The sequence below is a fragment of the Ascaphus truei genome, chromosome 2, assembly GCF_040206685.1.
Source record: "Ascaphus truei isolate aAscTru1 chromosome 2, aAscTru1.hap1, whole genome shotgun sequence".
NCBI classification, from domain to species: domain Eukaryota; kingdom Metazoa; phylum Chordata; class Amphibia; order Anura; family Ascaphidae; genus Ascaphus; species Ascaphus truei.
This window is the reverse complement of record NC_134484.1, coordinates 327434318-327454839: the sequence shown is the minus strand read 5'-3', so window position 1 is coordinate 327454839 and position 20522 is coordinate 327434318. Positions and strand designations below refer to the sequence as shown.

The 20522-nt window shown below is 41.2% G+C and overlaps 1 protein-coding gene across 5 annotated transcripts in view; it reads left to right on the top strand.

Annotated features, from left to right (window-relative positions):
* The window catches only part of SUGCT (succinyl-CoA:glutarate-CoA transferase), a 1155962-nt gene that overhangs the window by 479432 nt on the left and 656008 nt on the right, over window positions 1–20522 (top strand). For all 5 annotated transcript variants that reach the window (XR_012799210.1, XR_012799211.1, XM_075586600.1 and 2 more), the window contains exon 12: window positions 910–1012. Coding sequence is in view for 3 of the 5 variants with exons in the window: in XM_075586600.1 (XP_075442715.1) it covers window positions 910–1012 (103 nt within the window). In the remaining 2 variants the exon portion in view is untranslated. The remainder of the gene's footprint in view (window positions 1–909; window positions 1013–20522) is intronic.

Below are 20522 nucleotides of genomic sequence, written 5' to 3'. Positions count from 1 at the left end.
TTTAATACTCTAATCATTGATCATATTTTGAGGGGTGCGCCACCATAGGATTTTTTTCTTCTAATGGGCTTGCACAAACCACAGATCATTTGTTACATTTATCCTAGGCAGCACCCCCCTCACAACAAATATTTTGGCTGAGCAAGGTTGCCCCCTATCCCTGCATTTGCCATTTCTTATACACCCTAAAACTTGTTTCCTGCTTACCCCTATTAGGTCACATCAGCTGCTTGTGTGCATACACGGAGCTCATTGCTCACTGAAAATGCAACGTTTTTTTTTTTTTTTTTTTAACAGATGCTTTTTTTTCTTTTTAAATGAATGTGCTGTGATCACAGCTTTCATCAGATTGCAGAAAGACAATTGATTATATACAGGATATGTAGAGTGCATTGTGGTCCATGCCCCTGTGACCCACTAATCCATGCTTCAAAATTATGCTGCTAATAAATGTGAACATCATTGAGCTATCTAACAGTTGTGGTTGTTGGTTCCGACATATGTTTCACATGCGATAGGCAGGGGGGAAAAAAGTCAGGACTGCTTCATATCACATTTTTCAGATCAAAACTCGAGCAGCTCCACATATTTTTTTTTTCTTCCCATAGAATGTTAATGCTTTTGTCCTACAAATCTGATGATCATTAGAGTACAAAGGGCCTTGAGGAAATCCATTGACCATATTTGAAACTGCTGATAATTTGGGTTTGCATCTTATATTAAGACAATCAGATAGAATTACAAGGCTCTTTAACCATGTTCTTCGCCCGAGGGTTTAGCTTTTTGCATTTCCGTGGAACATTTTTTGTTTTAATATTGGCTGCCTGGGAATAAACCAGTGTGGTGCTTTACATCCTTTGGAATGTAAAAAAGAGAGAGTTCAAACCACAATCTTTTGTTTGTTCCTAGGTTCTCAGAAAAAACCACCACTGAATGGCTTCAACTCTTTGATGGTAGTGGTGTCCCATATGGTCCAATCAACAGTATAAAGCAAGTCTTCTCTGAACCCCAGGTTAGTTTTGATGATCTGTGTTGCTTTGTGTGAATTACCGTTCCATATATTGTGCATTCATTTAAGAAAAAGTGCAAATATCTCCTTCATTTTAACAACCTGCACTGTGCACTTGAAGAAGTCACAATTTGCAATGAATCTACTCTTGGCTTTTTAAATAAATCCCTTTGCTGTGCTTCTTATTAAGCAGCAGCTAAAGGGTATCAATTCAGGTATTTCTCATAGTGGACAGACTCTAAGACGTTTGGCTTCATTTTCATAAATAAGGTTATATGTAGATAAAGGTGACATTAAAGCAGCAATACTACATTCCCACATCGCCCCCCCCCCCGCCCCCACCATGTACTGTAATGTAAATCTACATTCTTACCTAAGCTGGCGTCGTTTGGTGCTCTTCTTTTAAATCTGTAAATATCCTGATTGTGTGCCTAACATAATGGCTGCCTTTCAGTTTCAATCAATCCTTCAATCAGTGTAACTCAGCAGCTACAATGTATCCTGATATTACTAAGGTAACATTATGTATTGTTCCAGTTTGCAGCTCAAACTGCTGGGAACATTGACAATAAATGATCACAAACAGGAACGTATTGCAAAGATATTGCACTGCTTGGGAGGTGTGCTTAAACCTGCTATCGAAATCAAAGGGTGATTTATAACTAATTAAAAAGTGCATTAAGAGTTAAATAATAATTTTTTAAAAGCCACTATTATCTAATGCTACAGAACTGATTTTTTTTTTTAACCATAACATTTCACATGTTTTGCTGCTTTAACAGATTGGCGCTTTAAAATATGCAGTAATATTACACCTAAAACACTGTTCAGTTATCTCTATACATCTAAAGCTATGTCTAGATTTAAAATGCACACAGAAGATGATTGTAATGTTATTAAAGCTGCAGTTCAAACTGCCGTTTTGAAAAAAAAAATATATATATTTTTTCCATTCAATAAGTGCATCAATATAATCTGCACACTGACAAGCGATTAACTAAGCTGCCGATCGATCCGTTCTCCTGTAATCGATCGCTTTGTTCTGGGTTATTTAATTCACTGTTATTGTTGCAAAACTACCCACAATGCAAAGTTCTTTGTCGAAGATCATGTGACCAGGCAGTTACTAGATACAATTGGTGCACTGCTAGAGAGAGGACAGGGCTCAAGAGCCAGGGCCTGACAGAAGGGGAAGGGGGTGTTACTTTGTAAATGGTTTCTATAGAAACAAAAATGGCTGTTAAATTATAATACATTAAAAATGTCTTTAAAAATGATTATTTTTTGAATGCTATAAGTATTTTCTCATAGTACAGAACTGATTTATTTAAAAAAACAAAAAAAAAACCACATGTTACATGTAGGATATTGCTTGAACTGCAGCTTTAAGAGCAGCAATCCCCTAATTTTTTATGTTGATTTATTTTTTTTCGGAATTCATACAGGGGAGTCGTCCGCTGATGAACGACACTATTTGTATCATCAGGGACACCCTGTTTCTCGAGATACTTAACTTTTTTGTTTCCAGTGTTCTTCCTGTACCGTACATCCAAAGGAGGTCATCCGCCGAGGTCATCCAATAGGAAGGCATAACATCATTCACCCAATAATGTTGCGGCTTCCTGTTGGCCCACAGGACTATAGCTAATTTATTGGCAGGTTTTTAAATTCCCGAAAGCTAAAGAAAAATAGCAGCTAGAAAGGTTAGTATGTCAGAAACTCAGAGCTAAAAATACCTTAGTTCAGCTCTTGCGAACCATACGGTTTAAATTTAGTAGAAAAGAAATATCACTGGTAAGCACATTCACATGTCCAGACAGGTCTGCAACCCTGTCTTTACGCATTATCTCTTAGCATACAGTGCTTCCACTGCAGCAAGGGATTCTGGGTAATGACATGCACATGAACACACAGTGTCGCCTTTTGCTTCAAATCCATTTTAACATGGACCCCTGTAAGCCTATGCCTGCCGTATTGCACAGCTTTCCAGCACAGCCTGGGTTAAAAAGTGCATAACCAGTAACCCTACTCTCAGACAGCTGTTTCAACCTTTTGTGTTTTAGCGTGAGGCTGGTTATACTGGGTTTGCAATTTGAAGCTGGGATAGATTTCAAATAGTGCAGAAAAGAACAAACTGAAAAAATGAGGAGTATTGCTGCTTTAATGCCATTTAGTATCATCAATTCTACTAAGAAAGTTTGATATACAAACACATACATATTGCCAGAGAGATGCTGTACAGAAATTATGCTACCATGGATGGGTTTTACTTGAACATAAATAATGCTAAGCTTTTTAAAAGAGACACTTTTCAGTAGGCTGTAGTTTATGGCAGTCGTTTGGTTCTGGCATAATAAAGGTATTTTTATCAAGGCAAAAGTGGGGCACTGGTGTAAGGCAAACTTTACCAGATGTTAATCACAAGTCAATGGGATATTCATTTCAATGGAGTTTTTTTTTTTCAGTTGATACATCCGGTGCAGATTTGTTTTAGCTCAGAATTGCACCACTTGATGCCATGGAATTTATATTCTATAAACAAGACTCCCCTGTGTTTATTCTTATATCAAAGTATTAAAATAGTACATATACCTAGCTTGATTTATTAAAATAATGTGTCTTTGATCACTACTGGATCTCTAAAATATTATGTCCGCATCTTCCAGGTGGACACACACACACACACACACACACACACACACACACACACACACACACACACACACACACACACACACACACACACACACACACACACACACACACACACACACACACACATACACACACACACTCCCCAAAGTAGTGTAAGAAATTGGTGCTAATCATGGAGCTCCGTCTAGCTAAACACTAATATGCTATTTGAGTCTGCAATAACTTATTCTCCAAACAGGAACATGTGTGTTACTCGTGGTAAATACTTTGAAGTGAATTATCATACAGCTACTGTACTGTACTACAGTTTGGTGAATGACCCCTTCAACATTTTACGGTCTGAGCCTTTATTGCTCACAGACCCTATGTCATTTTGTGAGACCTCCAGGCTCTTGCTATTCTAATTGTCTAAGCTCCTTTTGTAAGCATCCATCAACTCCCTCATTGTTTTAGTATACAGTGTTTGTCCATGATTCAAATATTTTAAAAATCCTTTCATGTTAGAAAGTAAAAACATAAGGAAGCAGTTGCTCATGATTGATGATGGACCAAGTATGTTGGTGCATTTTTTTGCCTGCAGTGTCTATGGTTTGTGATTATTTGCAATTAAACCAAAATAAATTCGATCAGTTTAGGATTTTTTTTTTTTCTGAGTGACACTGATTTACATTGAATACTAAACTACAGTAGTGTGTATTGTTGGCTAATTTGTATTTTCATGTTTAAGTCAGCCTTCGTTTGCTGCAAAGATATGCTGGTACATGGTGCATTGTTCAGTGTTTTCAAAAACGTCCAAAAAAAGAGGGGCAAATATTTGATGCTGTGAAAAATAATAAAAACGAAATATTATCACATTAACCAATAAATAATGATAAAACAGGATAAATTGCCTGATTGATTGTTGAAGCCCAATTCAGGGGGATCTGTAATCCCACGTCACTCTCCTGAAATGTATTAAGAAATTTGAATTCCAGTTTGTTAATAATATGTCTCTCTAACCCTTCGTTAAGCACAGTTTTAAGTGCATCTTGGTGACAGAAGATGGGATCTGAATTCAATAATACATAGGAGACCTGATCACACAGCAAACGTAGAGCTTCCTTAGTGTAATCATCCCTATGCTGAATAATATCGGAAGTGACGTCACATCAGGGTTCCAGCGGAGAGAGGAGCAGGCCAGCTGCAGCAGCAGCTTCTCCCGGTAACGAGCATGACCCCATGGTGTCCGGCGCACAGAGGATTAATGCTTCAGCAGGGAGTCAGTACAGCGGTAAACATCGGCCACAGCTTTTCCTCAGGATCCCAAGAACCCACGGAGGACACCCAGGAGAGTGACGTGGGACTACAGATCCCCCTGAATTGGGCTTCAACAATCAATCAGGCAATATATCCTGTTTTATCATTATTTATTGGTTAATGTGATAATATTTAGTTTTGATTATTTTTCCCAACATAAAATATTTGCTTGCATCACTTGTGCCCCTCTTTTTTTTGTTGTTCTTTTTGAGGTTCCTTTGGAGGATTGGTTATCCCTTTATTGGGGCTGCAACCACTGCAAGTGACTTTATACTGGATTTTTTTTTGGCTCATTGTGCCACGCATTAGCATTTTCCACTGACTACCTACAATAATCAAATTGGAGTAATAATTTTTCACTTATGCTCAGTTAAGAATTATATGAAGGTTTGCTGATTACTTATTAGGTTCCAATGTCACCTGCTTTGACAAAGGGTTTATTGTGTGGTTCATGTCATGCACTGTGGTAGAATATAATCTCAGTGTATAATTACCCCTTGTCAACGACGCAGATCAGGTACACCTATAAATCAAAACCTTTGACAACTCCCTGTCTGCAGCATAAGGCTGCGGTCCCAGTGATCACTGTGACACCCGCACCCGGCGGGGGAGGGGGGGGGGCGCGTGCACAGCGCTACCCGCGATCTGCGGTCTTTAGGGAGAAAGGGAGATTGCAATGGGAGGGGGCGTGGTCATGACCTCACGCAGCTGGTTCGCCCTCATTGGGTGAACTGCTGGTGGGGGCGTGGCCACACCTCCGTTGCCAGTTCTGAACTCAATTCCATTGAGTTAAAAAAAACTGCGAGTACAGCGCGGCTGCACCTTCAGCGGGAAGGTGAGTATTGGGCCCAGCCCCATTGAGGGGCGGTGCTTACATGCACAGCGCACGCCGAGGTGTGCGCTGCAGCAGTGACTGGGACCGCAGCCTAACTCCCTAAAACCCACCTCCTATTCCTCACCTCCCACGAACCCCCATCCCTCACCTCACCCCATTTTTGCCCATCACCCATTCCTCCCAATTTGGGTTAAATATTGTAAGGTTCTAGGTATCAATACCTTCACCTCTTAAGGATTTAGTTTCTGAGCACATAACCACAACCTCCTTTGTGTTTTTTTTTTTTTGTTCAAACAGTGTTTTAAACAGCTTCAAATTCTATATTAGTGGTAGGGGCTGTCAGGTTTGGGGCTTCTAAAATAGAAACTTACCTTCTATTCATGTTTAATTAACTTGAGACTCTAGTGCAGTTTATGAATCCAGTCATTTATGGATTGGGTCAGTCTGCCTTCCATTCAATGAGACTAACTTCCAGTGACTGACAAGAGCCTTCCATTGAATGAAACTGCCTCCCAGTTAGTGTACGAAGTGCATCTCAACTACTGAGACTGACTCGGAAACAGTGAAACTAACTGGCTTAGTTGTGCGCAAACTCATATATGACAATAAGAATAGGAAACACATCAAACAACAATATTTCAGCATGAAGAAAGATGGTACAGCTTTTTGTAAATGAAAATGACTTTAAGTTGAAATAAAACTACAAAAACGCTAATATTTTATTGAATATGTCTGAGTTCTGGGGGTTGAATATTTTCACACTACACTAAGCATTTACTAGGTTCATGTTAGCACAGATAAATCTCCTGCTCTATACATCACAGTGCTTATGATGAGTAAAGTGAGACCCTTTCATACAGTAAGGGCCAACAGCTGCATGGAAAGATTAAGAAGTGCCGGCATTGTGCTTTTTTCAGGTGAAAAAATAAATTTTTGTCCTAGTCTGCTTTTCACCAACTACTTTACTGCTGTATGTTTTTATTCTCAGTCATACTGTATATTTGGTTTGTGTTCCTTTTTTTTTGTGCTCCTTGTGAACAACAATATACCATAACTTCATGTTCTATAGCCCCCAGTGGTCCAAGGAAACCTGTTGCAGAAAATATTTTTTGACTGAAGTTATTCAAAGCCTGGTCCTTGTCTTGTAATCACATAAGTAAATGGAACAAACATTTAAGTGTGATCCGGGGTTTCAGTTGTGCTTTCAGTGCTCTCAACGTATATGTGTACGCTTTTACCAGATGTGATAACGTAGGCTTCCAGGATGCGTTAAAGATGGAGTAACTTCAACAGCATGAGATAGTCTGGAGGTTAATAAAACCTACTAACTTCACAGGCTTCCACAAATAAACAGATGAAAACAACAGATAATTTTTCCAGTCATCAAATATTGAAGTTCTTTATTTGCTGTTTGTTTTCTGTGGCATATTTATCTTAGCCGAAAGAACTGTGAAAGGAAATGGAATGGCCTTTTGGGACAGGAAGAATACTGTTTCTGTAAAAATGTTAAATTAATTTTTATGGTGATGCAGAGTCAGTGACTGGTTGTTAAGTGATGGCGTTTTGCCATAGGGTGGAGTTTTGTTTTGATATCCTTTTAGAGCTTGCAGGTGTTTGGCACAGGCTGAAATCAGGGCCAGCTGTGATATTTCACTGCTGATAATTCCCTCCCAGTATTTCTCAGTGGTGATGCATCACAAACAGTGTCCTACACCTGACAAACTCCACTTGTGTGGTACAGTACTGTATGTGCTACAGTGCCCCGTTTGGCAGATTTATTGTTTTGATCCCTGCCATCTTCACTATGGTACACTGCTTGGTCTTAAGATGAGTGTCACTGGAAGAAAGGTTAACAGTGCATCGTAGACAAAGCTTTTACTGCTGACTTCAGCTGCAAATTCAACACACATGCACAGATTCGTCTTCTGTGCTGCTAAGTTCCGAAGCTGACAATTGTAATAAATTCTTTCGTTTTGACCCGGAAGCTTTTCTTAATCCCTCCAGTGCCGTAGAGAGCAACAGAGCACTATGTAGTAATGTTTTGCTGACCCCTTTGGCGCAGAAGGGGTTATCTGGCACTCATGCTATATTCCAGGAATTTTAGTGTCTTTCCACTCTCTCATAATGTACATTTTGTCCCTTAATAGGAAACAGCACCACTTATTGTATGTATAAAAGTTATTAGTTAAACATTTTGGAATGATAAGTCGATGTCCTTGCACTTATTGGTTACAAACCCTGATACTACAGTAAATTCCTCTCCATGTTGCATATTTATCCAGTAACCAGTTTTTGATATCATGAATGCAGTGTATTGTTTATATTCAAAATGGTATTCACTTTTAAGTTTTTGTTGTTGTTGTTTAGGAAACCTCAAACCGCATTGTATTCCATGGCTATACTCCTGAGGCTGTGGTAAATTAGACCAGACTGAGGTCACCCATTAAGATTTAAAATCTTGTTAAGACTTTGTTTAATGTACTATTTTGCTTGATTAAAGGACTAGAACGTCCCACCGAAAAAGATAGATATTTAAAAAAAAAAATTGAAAATGTGTTGCCATTTGTTATTTATCTCACACAAATGTGTTATTCCATCAGAAACATATATACCTATAGGAGGTTATTCACTAAACTGTGATAGGGTCGATTGGGAGTTTCTGCGCGATACGGCTCTCAATGAATTATCCCCATTGACTTGCTTTCTTTAATATTTTACTATTTTGCATGTTTTGCTGTTATATAAAATAGATACCATGCAGCTGATTTTATTATAGGGTCCCAGATTTATTTATTCGTTAGTCTATACTAAAGTGCATGTTTTGGGGTGCAAAGTTTTTCATATCTAAATTTGTCAGGGACAAATCAATTTATCAATGGAAAAGCAATATTCAAATGAAATACTGTAGACTCATTCCTGTATTCTTCTTTCATGAATGTCATTTGACAAAAAGCCAGTAAGAAACTTGAAATGCATTCCAGGTTAATTTAAATTTCTTTTGTAGTGATTTGGAGGACCTTTTTCCATATTTCATTGTTTTCTCTTATATTGTATTTCTGACTACAATATGTAATGATTTGCTAGGACAATTAAGATGATTACACATGAGTAGTACTGTATGGATTTGTCGATGCAATGCATGGTCACAGATGGAGTGATCATTATTGTACCGCTAACTTGATTTCTCCGATGACATTTGGTGCGAGTTTTGTTTCTTTGAATGGAGACACAGAAATATTGCGTTATCCTGACAAAATTCATTAGGAGGTATAATAACGGCCACTGCATCGGTATATGGCTTTAACACGTATAGCAGCATTTCCCCCATAAATATTTAGTTTTATTCTTGTTTGATCAAAGGGGGAAGGGTGTTTCCCTTGGTCAGGGGGGTTCGTGAGGTGTCCTTGAGGGTATTGGCAGTAATAGGGGGTTCCAGCCATTCAGCAGAACAGGAGACACCAGAATACACGCTAAGTGATTCTACATAATTCAATTCAGTTGATCCTTAGACTATTTACCTTATGGGAGAACACAGAAGGGAAGTACCATGTTCCTATAATGTGGGAACGGGCCAGAGGAAGGGGGTCACCCCCATATATTTGTGTTTTTGTGTTATTTCCCTGTATGAGAGTGCCCCAATTATGTTGTATTAATTAGATATGCATCATGCTCCTTTGAGTCCTTGATGTTTCCTGCAGATGCACTGTACCAATAGTCTATCATCAGAATTCCTGGATAAGTATTTGCTTTCACACATTTAGCTGATATAATTGTTATATCTGTACACAATGCTGTAATTGTGAGACAGTTGCTTACTATCCTTTTTTCTAGAATTTATTGTGCTTGGATATATATATATATATATATATATATATATATATATATATATATATATATTGGTCCTTGTGCTACGCAAAGTCTGTGTATATATGGTATTTTGTATTTAATTGGTCTGTTTTTATGTTTATAAAATTTTTCGTATCACTCCAGTAAAATTATATATTTTTGTATTACCCTTTGATGTTTTGATTGCTTCATTCTTAGTGATGAAGTGAGCGCGGGGAACTCTTATGGATATATATAGGTGGTTCAAATTAGTAAGGCCCCAAACTGCACCTTAGCGTGGCTGGTATAGCTGTAATTTACAGAAGGAGCTTCCAAAGTTGCTCCACACAATGATTTGCATCCACAGTGGCAAGGCATTATGGGGTGTGAATTTGGAAGCACCCGTAGCAATTGACAACTATACTATCTATGCTGTGTGCACACACTGAGGTGCGGTTTGGGGGGGGGTGTTCCTCCCCCATGAGCTCAGGGCAGTGTACTGCCTGGTATCAGTCAAACAGTTTTGTTAGCAATAGTCTGATGAGTAGCCAATACGATTTATTAATTAGGGGTTCCCAGAACAAATATTTTCTAGCAGGGGGTGCACAATGTAAAAAAGGTTGGGAATCACTGCCCTAAATCAAGCTGCAGTACTCAGAGCTCCATCAGCTGCTGAGGACATTGATGGTTTCTTTTGGCCACCGTAGAGAGGCTTACACAGCTGTCCTTATTATATGTTATGGACAAGTATTCCTGATGGGGAGATTGAATAAAACATTTCTCTGCAACTGGGTGGTTTCTGCAGCTATACAGTATATATATACACATACACATAAAAAAAACAATTCAGTAGCACTAAATGAGTGTTCTAAAAAGTGTGTGGAACTAGATAGTGATAGTAATAATACATGTATAGACTTAGATGTGTCAGTGGTATAGATATAGACTAGTGATAATAGTATACAAAAAAACTATAAATATACAATAGGGTGAATGAACATACATGTCACATATAAGTCCAAACCAGTTCCCAAAAGGTACAGTAGTGTCCAGTGAATTTGAGAAATCCAGTCCCAGTGAAGTGATTCCTATGGAGACCGCTGAAGCTTCTTAGTGGTTTAGCAAACCACAAAATACCTAAAAAGAAAAAACAGAAAGAAGCGCAAGCTCCATGGCATAACTCTGTATAAAAATAGTAAATTTAATGTTAAAAGGAGAGATAACAGGATCTATTGGACCTGCACTCACAAGAAATGTATAGAAAACAAGCATGTGAGAGATAATCTCTAGGCAAAGACGTCACCAGATGGGAGCCGGGGTCTGGAGCTGGTACAGCTGGGTGCATGAAGAGCGCGTCTATCAATCCATTGTGGCGTGCCTCGTGATAGATAAGCCTTCCAAAACAGGAACCATAGGCAAGCATGCAAACCTCTGATCCAGCAGCATGCAAAGTATTTCCAAGCCAGCATCTGTGGTGACTTTCAGTCATGAGAGAGATTACAGACCTCCTCACATAGGCTCCGCTGGCTGACGTCATCACGCAACGGAGCCTGTGTGAGGAGGTCTGTACTCTCTCTCTTTTGAGTGAAAGTCACCGCAGACGCTGGATTCGAAAATGCGAAAATGGAACCTCTGTGCTGATTCTTTCCAGGTGGTGATGTCATCTACTTAATTACATACTGTATGTGTAAAAAAAAAGTGTAAGAATAATACCTAATGCAGAGGTGTTGTACATAACTATTCCATAAATAAAGAGTCACAAAACACCTTTTTATTAAATGATTGAATACATTAATTTTTGTGACCTAATAGAGAAACCAAGGGTGATGCTATATACTGTAGTTGCATGTCTGTATGGAGTAATCCATAATCACAAGTGTATATGAGGAAAATATTAGTGGGATCATATCCTTAACGTGTACACAATATAAAGTTAGTTACTTAACGATGATCATATTAACTCTTGACTAGGCTGAATTAAATGTACAGTATCTTATTGCATGTTCTCAAACATAAGGATAATGAATATGAAAGAGAGGGTTATATCGCAAACAAGAGGAGCTGGTACAGTATATAAATCATGAGCGGTACTTTGAGTCGCACAGTGAAGCGGACAGTACTGTAAGAAAATAATGATTTCATAACGTATAATGCAAAATATGTCACATTATTAAGAAACCAAAAGGCCAGACAGTACACTCACAACTTTCCATATCATAGGAAGTATAGTTGTAAGAAACATAAAAACACGCTGGAGATGTACATTATATTTATATGTGCTTTAAGTGACGTATAAGCATTGAAACTCTAATGGACCAATGCCAAATAAAGCCAGCGAAACGCTTGCAATAAATGCGTAAATGCCAATTGGTGGGACCTAATTATAAGAGCACTATAATACGGATAGCACACTAGTATTTTAACATATTAACGATCAAGAGAGTTGGAACTATAATAATAATCTCTCACAAAGTGTTTATAAATTACGTGATTAAATCAAACCAACAACTTATATACACAATACGTAAGAAAAACCCATGAAGTTATTGTTCACAGGCCCGTATGCATTTCTGGTCCCACACATCCATATATGATTATGGTAGAAACTGAGTTCAATAGTCTAGAAAAAACAGTGCAGACTTAGGCCTCGGACATGGTAAACATAACAGCGCTAAGCAGCGCTGACGCTCATGCTCTCCTGCTCAAGCAGGAGATTTGTTTGTGTCCTTGCATGAGCGTCAGCGAGCGTGCTTGTGAGGCGGCTGCGAGGCGGGCGGGAGGTGGAGCGGGAGGCGGGGCTAGCGCGCCACTACACAGTGCCGACGTCACGGACTGCCATTGGCTTTTGGCGGTCACGTAACCGGCCCTCTGCTCCCATCAGCAGGAAAAATTAAATTGTACTGTCGGCTTCAATTCCACACGTCTGCGGAAGCGCCATCTAAGGCCAGGGCCATGGTCCAAAAGACAGCGCTGACCCGCGCTGAGCCGCGCCACTTACCCCCATCATCCCTACTGAGTGCGACTTTAGATGGCGCTTGCGGAGGCATGTGGAATTGAAGCCGACAGTACAATTAAATTTTTCCCGCTGAGGGAAGCGGAGGGCCGGTCACGTGACTGCCAAAAGCCAATGGCAGTCCGTGACGTCGGCGCCGTGACGTGGCGCGCTAGCCCCGCCTTCCGTCCGCCTCCCATCTGGCTCAAAAGCGCGCTCGCTGACGCTCATGCAAGGACACAAAAAAGCTCCTGCTTGAGCAGGAGAGCATGAGCGTCAGCGCTGTTCAGCACTGTTATGTTTGCCATGTCCGAGGACTAAAGCCGCACTCAGTAGGGATAAAGGGGGTAAGTGGTGCGGGTCAGCGTGGGTCAGCGCGGGTCAGCGCTGTCTTTTGGACCATGGCCCTGGCCTAAGATCCTCTTCGGTCCTATCCTGGCAACTCTAATGAGTTGTGAAAATGGAAATGGATGAAAACTTGCAACAGTAGTTGCAATCTGTGGGTTTAGTGTAAAGATTTGTTTCCATGTGCATTAATGTTTTAATTATCGGACATTCAAAAGTATTTCTCGATCGTTGGCATTCATTGTAAACAAAATGGGTATATTCATACTGTTTAGGGCATTGATGAATTCATAAAGTTCTATCTTAGTGCCTGACCACAGGAATAACAGATCTAGATGTAAAGATAATAGTGTGAACTATGTTTCTGGAAAACGTGCTAATTTAGAATGCATGATTGCTCGTTTTGTCCCCTGCACAGATTGGCCGAACATAGAGCCACATTTGAGCCCATGGCATTACCAGTAAGCTGAAGAAAGAAATCCCTTTCAAACTTAAAGTAATTACTAGTGTCAGTAACTCAATAGCGTATTGAATAGGTGGACTACAATATTTGCCAGACTGTACAAGGGCATCTGCTACGGCTTTTAAACCTTCTGTGTGTTGATCACTTCACCCCAGGTCTTCTTTGATATGAGACCACACAAGTCTCCCAAAGGCGGCTCCTTAAAGAGGGTCTACCCACCATGCTTCCCCTTCACTACTCCTGTCCACTAGGCCAGGGTGGACAGGGTTAATTTAATCAAGAATGGACAGACACAGCTTGAAAAACCTGAAGATCATCACCTTCTCCTCCCCCCCCCCCCTCTGAATTTTGGCTTGGAGGGTCTGTTTGCTTTCAGCTGCTAACACTGCGCCTCAGGACTTCTCTGATATGAGACCACATGAGTCTCCCCAAAGGTGGCAGCTGTTTGCTGCCATTTGCTGATATTAGAGATGCTCTGTTACAATTCCCATAATCATTAATTATCTCTAACTGTTATCGCTAACTGGCCATGAAATGCCTGTAAACGGAATGTATAAATTCTGTTCATTTATGTACACCCCTTTACCTTACATTTCCACTTGCTCTTACTTATAGATTTTAAGCTCCTTGTGGCCGGGCCCTCCTTACCCACTGTAACAATGTGTGTTTTCCCGTTCTTATTTTATTGTTTTCATACTCCGCTATTGTACAGGGCTTTTCCTGTCTGTCTCATGTGAAACAAAATAATTGTATTTAATTGTAGTTGTTCTCAAACTGACTGTAAAGTATTGTGATACCCCCTTAAGTGGAGGTGTGTATTTGCTTAAACATAAATAAATGATGGTGATGATGTAAAGACTACTACCATCCATCATTACTATTATTATTATTATTATCGTTTATTTGTTAAACGCCAACATTTTCCTCAACGCAGTACAATGGGGTACAGAATGATGTGTATTACAAAAACATGAACAATTACATATCGGTGAGGACAAACATGCACAAACACATACAGAGAGGTAACGAGAGCCCTGCTCGTGAGAGCTTACAGTCTAAAGGGACCGAGGGACAATGTTAAAACAAGAAGGTAAGGGGGCTGCTGATTGTAGGTTAATGTGCGGCTCAGGTTAGAATATAGTCCAGTCAGACAGCTGAAGCCATTAAGGTTTTTTTAAGGGGAGGGGGAGAATGGTCCAGCCACACAGCTAATCCCAATTGGGTTGGGGGGGGGGGGGGAGGGAGTAGGATGTTAGAGGTAAGGCAAGTACACTTCCTTGAAAAGGTGAGTTTTCAGGGAGTTTTTAAACATCTGAAAGCTGGCGGAGAGTCTGATGGTGCGTGGTAGGGAATTCCAGAGAGAGGGGGCAGCACGGGAGAAGTCTTGCAGGTGGGAGTGAGAGGATGTAATGAGGTGGGAGGATAGGTGGATGTCGTGGCCAGAACATAGTGGGCGTATAGGTATGTATTTGTGGATGAAGACTGAGATGTAATGGGGGGAAGTGTCATTAAGACAAAGACAAAGGTAAGTCATTACTTACGTTTTAAATTTAATTCTAGAAGCTAGATGAAGCAAGTGTAGGGATATGCGTGGTGGCATAGTGGAGTAGTAAAAGTGGAGCAGGTAGATACATTTTGGATGGATTGGAGTTAGGATAAGGGGACAGGGGACTGCCAACTAAGAAAAGGTTGCAGTAATCGAGGCGGGACATGAGTGAGTGGACTAGGATTTTAGTTGCATAATGATGGATAAAAGCGCGTATCTTGGCAATATTTCATAGGTGGAGACGGCAGGACATTGTGAGGGACTGAATGTGAGGAAGGCTGTTTTTGTAGTGGTGGCAGTGGAAGAAGGGAATAATATTAATAATATTAATTCTATGTTGGACATGTTTAGCTTCAGGTAGTGATGAGACATCCAGGATGAAAATGCAGAGAGACAGTTGGAGACACAGGACAGGAGACAGGGGGAGAGGTGGGAGAGGAGAGTTGGGTGTCATCAGCATAAAGATGATACTGAAAGCCAAAAGATTGTTTTAGTAGAGTGAGTGAGTGAGTGAGTGAGAGCAGAGGGCCAAGGACAGAGCCTTGTGAGACCCCAACAGAAAGATGGATTGAAGAGGAGGAGACACCAGAGAAGGAAACACAGAAGGAGTAGTTGGATAGGTAGGACGTGAGCCAGGAGAAGGCTGCATCATGGAGGCCAATGGAGTGGAGAATATTTAGGAGAAGGTGGCGATCGACAGTGTTGAAGGCAGCAGAGACATCCAGGAGAATTAGGATGGAGAAATGACCCTTAGATTTAGCTGTGAGTAGGTCATTTCTCACCCCTTGGTTACCATGAAAGTAATTTGAAAATCTGGATTAATCTGTCTAACTATTTTCAGAAAAGACGTAGTGTCCCTCAAGTCGTTGGACAACATATGAACTATAGGTTGGAGCCAAAAATCAAGTATCTGCAAGACAGGTTGGCAAAACAACCCACATACCGATATAATTGGACGTCCTTGAGGGTCCATTATAGTTATATGTATATTGGCTAATGGATAAATAATTGGATGGGTGGGATGGTCAGTTGTAAGAAAGGTGCTGTGTCCTCATTGATCTAATCCTGTTGTACCCCTAGTACAATCAATGTATAGATTTTTGCTTTAAACGCCATGGTCGGATCGTGAGTCAAAGGTTTGCATGCCGATGTATCATTAGTTTGTCGGAGTAATTCACACCTGTAATCTGAATAATTTAACACAACTACACCGCATTTTTGTCGGCAGGGCATATCACTATATTCTTATTATTTTTAAAATTAGCAAGTGCTTGTTTTTCAACTATAGTGTTATTATAAAATACTATATCAGAATTATTATGGACAGATTAATCTCTGTGGTAACCAACCATATAAAGGTTATAATAGAGGAGTTGTTGGATAAAAGCTCAAAAGTACTCCGTTTCTTAAAGGACATTTAAATCTGATCTGGTTTCTGCATTACCAAGCCGAAGAAGTTCATGCCCTAGTTGGTCCTATAGGCCAGTAATAACATGTGCCATGGCGGTCACTAGCTGAACCAGACCGGATGTTTAGTTTGTTTACACTGGGTTTTTGAGCAACCAGACTGACTCCGTGGCCTATGAGTTTTCACTGGCTTTTTTCAACTTTACCTTCCAGGTTCCTCTAGTGTATATATTTTCTCTTGCTATTTATGACCTTTAAAGGCAAAAATTCCCAATGCAACATCCAATGTGACAAAATACATTGAATACTTCGATGCTAGTATTCTCATGTGTAAGGGTCATTTAGTTAAATCCTTTGGCCAAAGTGTTATAAGCCTGCATCCACATCAAGGCATGATTAGTATGCAGGTCCTAACACTACCTGTGAAAATTCTCATTTACCTCTGCAGTGGAGGGAGAATGGCCTCAGTGGGCCTGTCCTGCACAGGAACATGGAGAAACTGCTACTTAAAAAGTGGGGTGGAGTGATCGTAAACCCTGGGAAGAGGGGCTACCAACCTCCAACCAACTGATATATGTGACTATAGATGACTATACACAACTCTGAGGAAGGTTCCACAGTGGACGAAACGTTGGATATTTATAGATGTTTAAATACACTCTTTTTGATCATCAATATTGGAGTGCTGAGTCTTCTTCTTCAAACCTGTTTTGGGTGAAGTATTTCTATATTTTATTGATACTGTATGATTTGTGCACTTGTGTTTTTGACAGTTATATCGCTGAGGTGTGCCTACTATACATTATTTTTGGCTAATTACCCATCGCCAGCTCATTGTAGTACTGTACACCGCACAGGAAACAATAAAACTGGATAAACCCTTTAAATTGTTTAACATTCATTACAATCAGCCAGATAGTCAAAAGGAAAGCAAAATACTTTTATTGCCTCAGTGCAGCCTTTTTAAATTCTAATATACAAAGGTGAATAGTCCTGCTCAACTAAATGCTGGGAATATAGTATTAGGGCTGTGTTAGCTAAGATCTAGATCAGGGGGGCGCAAACTTTTTTCCCTGCGCCCCCCTGACGGCTGTCCCCTCACTCCCGCGCCCCCCCCCAACCCCAACTTACCCTCGCTCCGGCGTAATGACGTCACGTTGCCATAGCAACGTGACGTCACATGACCTCGCAGCGTCATTTTGACGCCGCTATGCCATGGCGATGCCGGGAGGAAGCCGCCGGAGCCACGGGTAAGTATGGTTTACAGAGGCCCTGCAGCTCCCCCGGCACTTAATTTAAGTGCCTTCGGGAAGCGCGCGGGGCCTCTGTAAACCCCGCGCCCCCCGTCGGCAGTCTCGCGCCCCCCCTGGGGGTCGCGCCCCACAGTTTGCGCACCGCTGATCTAGATAATTTGGATTTATAGAGACAGAGAAAACAGATAGATCTTTTATGCTGCACACGAAAGGCCGATATATAAAAGTGAAGTTGTTGTATGCATTAAAATTACTTTATTTCAAACAAATGTAAAATAAATGTGATACTATCAACTAGATTAAAACAATTAAAGGTTAAGAGAGGGGGGAAAGTGTACCCCCCTCCCCACCCCCTTACTTTTAATTGTTTTTATCTAGTTAACATTATCACATTTATTTTACATTTGTTTGCAATAAAGTAATTTTAATTCATTCATCAACGTCACTATTATTTATGGGTATTTGCGTGTGCAGCATAAAAGATCTATCCGTTTTCTCTATCTCTATAAATTCTTACATTCCTCCCCCCCCCCCCAGACACCGATCGTGCTTCTAAGGTGTATTGAGGGCTGGCTACATGTACTATGTTGGTGCATACCTGCTTGGAACAGGAGGGCCTGAGTCTCCCGCGTTGGTATTGGGGATAACAGGACCAGGCTTCTGGGGTAATGGCCTCCATCTTCTTTAGTGGAGCAGCGCCTCCATTCTCTATAATCCCCAGGAAAGTGGGGTTGGACCTTTACAGAGAAAGAACCCTGGTCCCAGGGTGAATGCTCCAAATCTCACACACACAGTCTCTTGGTATAATAGCAGCAATGTCTTTATTGTCTTGCAACACTTTGAGGTAGCACACAGCAGTTCATGCAATTCAGCAGTTCATACGAAGCAGTGCTCCCAAATGTAACCCGTCCTTCTCTCCTCTCCTTTCCTCCAGACTTTTTCCCGGCAGGATAGTCTGGATGGGGCCTCAATACCCCTGCCTCCACCCCCCCAGGGTAGGCCCTCTGGGTGAGGCTAGATGGCTTTCCCCTCACCCCCTGAACAGGGTGAGGGGCATTGGTCCACCTCTATAGTTCTGTCCGCTCTACTCAGAGGGGCTCTGAGTATCTCTTCCAAGCACCGTTCTCACTCTAAGCATGGCTTCTCTGGTCACCCTACAGAACTGCCATTCTCCTCTCCTCCATATTCTGACACACCAGCCAGACACTCCAACTCCACAGACTGACAGCCAGAACTGACTCTCCAACCTCTCTACAGAACTGACACACCTGCTCCCAGGCAGAACTCTCAGACACAACCCAGACACACACAGGACCAGCCCACTAAATAGATACAGCCCTGCCCCTTATGATGTCAGCAGGACCTCCCCTCTGTATCAGGCCTGCTACAGAGTCAGGGGCCTACCTCTATCACTCCAGGCAGGGCTTGGTGAGGGGAAAAAACCCATGGTTACTACTGGCGCCTGTCCTTACCAGGGCTTACTCCAGTAGGAGAAGGATAAGTAGCCCGCTCTTACATAGAGGGGCTACATAACCATAAGGCCTGAGACATGGTGTAGGGAGCGGCGCGGGGCAGCGCTGACACTCATGCTCTCCTGCTCAAGCAGGAGATTTTTCATGCGCATGAGCGTCAGCGAGCGCGCTTGTGTGCCGGGTGGGGGCCAGGCGGGAGGCGGACCTGGAGGCGGGGCTAGGGCACCACGTCACGGCGTCGACGTCACGGACTGTCATTGGCTTCTGGCAGTCCCGTGACCGGCCCTGCGCTTCCCTCAGCGGCAAAATGTAAACGTGCCTGTCTCCTGCATTTCCTCACGCCTCCGCACGCCTGTGGAAGCGCCGTCTAAAGCCGCACTGATAGGGATAATGTTTCCCCTCAGCGCGGCTCAGCGCAGCTCAGCACGGTCGTTTTGACCTTGTCCGAGGCCTAATATAGCACGAAGAAAAGATATTGTTTAGCTTGTACACACAGTTTGTCTCAGTGTTTTTTTTTCTGTTTAGTTCATAAACCTCTTTTTTGTTTCACTGTTGCATGTCAGTAATTGAAGATGAGTGATAGAATACTCACATTGAAAAGTATTTACCAGTAATAGTCTCATGTATTCCATTCCTTTTATGCATTTCAACAGGTATAGGTCAAAGGTTGCTGCTGTATAGTTCCATTTGTTAGATATTGATGATTGAACCCACTTGACCGTTATCTGGTCCAACCAGTTCAGCAAAATGATGCCACTCTAAAATTGTCAAGAATCTTCAAGACCACAGCAGTACAGGACATTGTGGGGTATTCATTAAACATGGAGTTTCTAGTCGATATTATCCCAGTCGACACAATCACAATGTAATAAATAAGCCCCATAGTCCTACTGTAAGATAAGCGCAGATAGAATTGCCACCCTAAGTATATTGGGAAAAGCACAGGAAACATACACTTCAAAATATTTAGCATATTTAGGTTTTATTTTGTCCATTTTATCCTTAGAATGAATGTAAGCTGCTTCAAATCAAACCCATTTTTTCCATAAAGGATATGGCAGTTATCTTGTTCCACCACACAAAAAAATCTAAAAATCACCGGCAAATATCTCTGGAGTGTAACATAAGAAAGAGATGGATGGTTAAAGTCCCATATTTTCATTCTACTTGTATACTTTACAGTAGATATAGGGCGTAGGATCCTGTTATTCTGTTTTAGAAGATACAGCATGGCCAGTGGAACCTGTTAATCTGTGAAACCAGTTTAGTATGGCTTTACCACTCCAAGTCTTACAGTATATGTATGAAGAGCAAAAGTGGTGCCGTTCCGAGGAAAGAAACTGCAGCATACATGTATTGTAATGGAAATCAATAGGATTTTTTACTTGATACATCTAGTGCAATGTTTTGCCTCGGAATTGTAC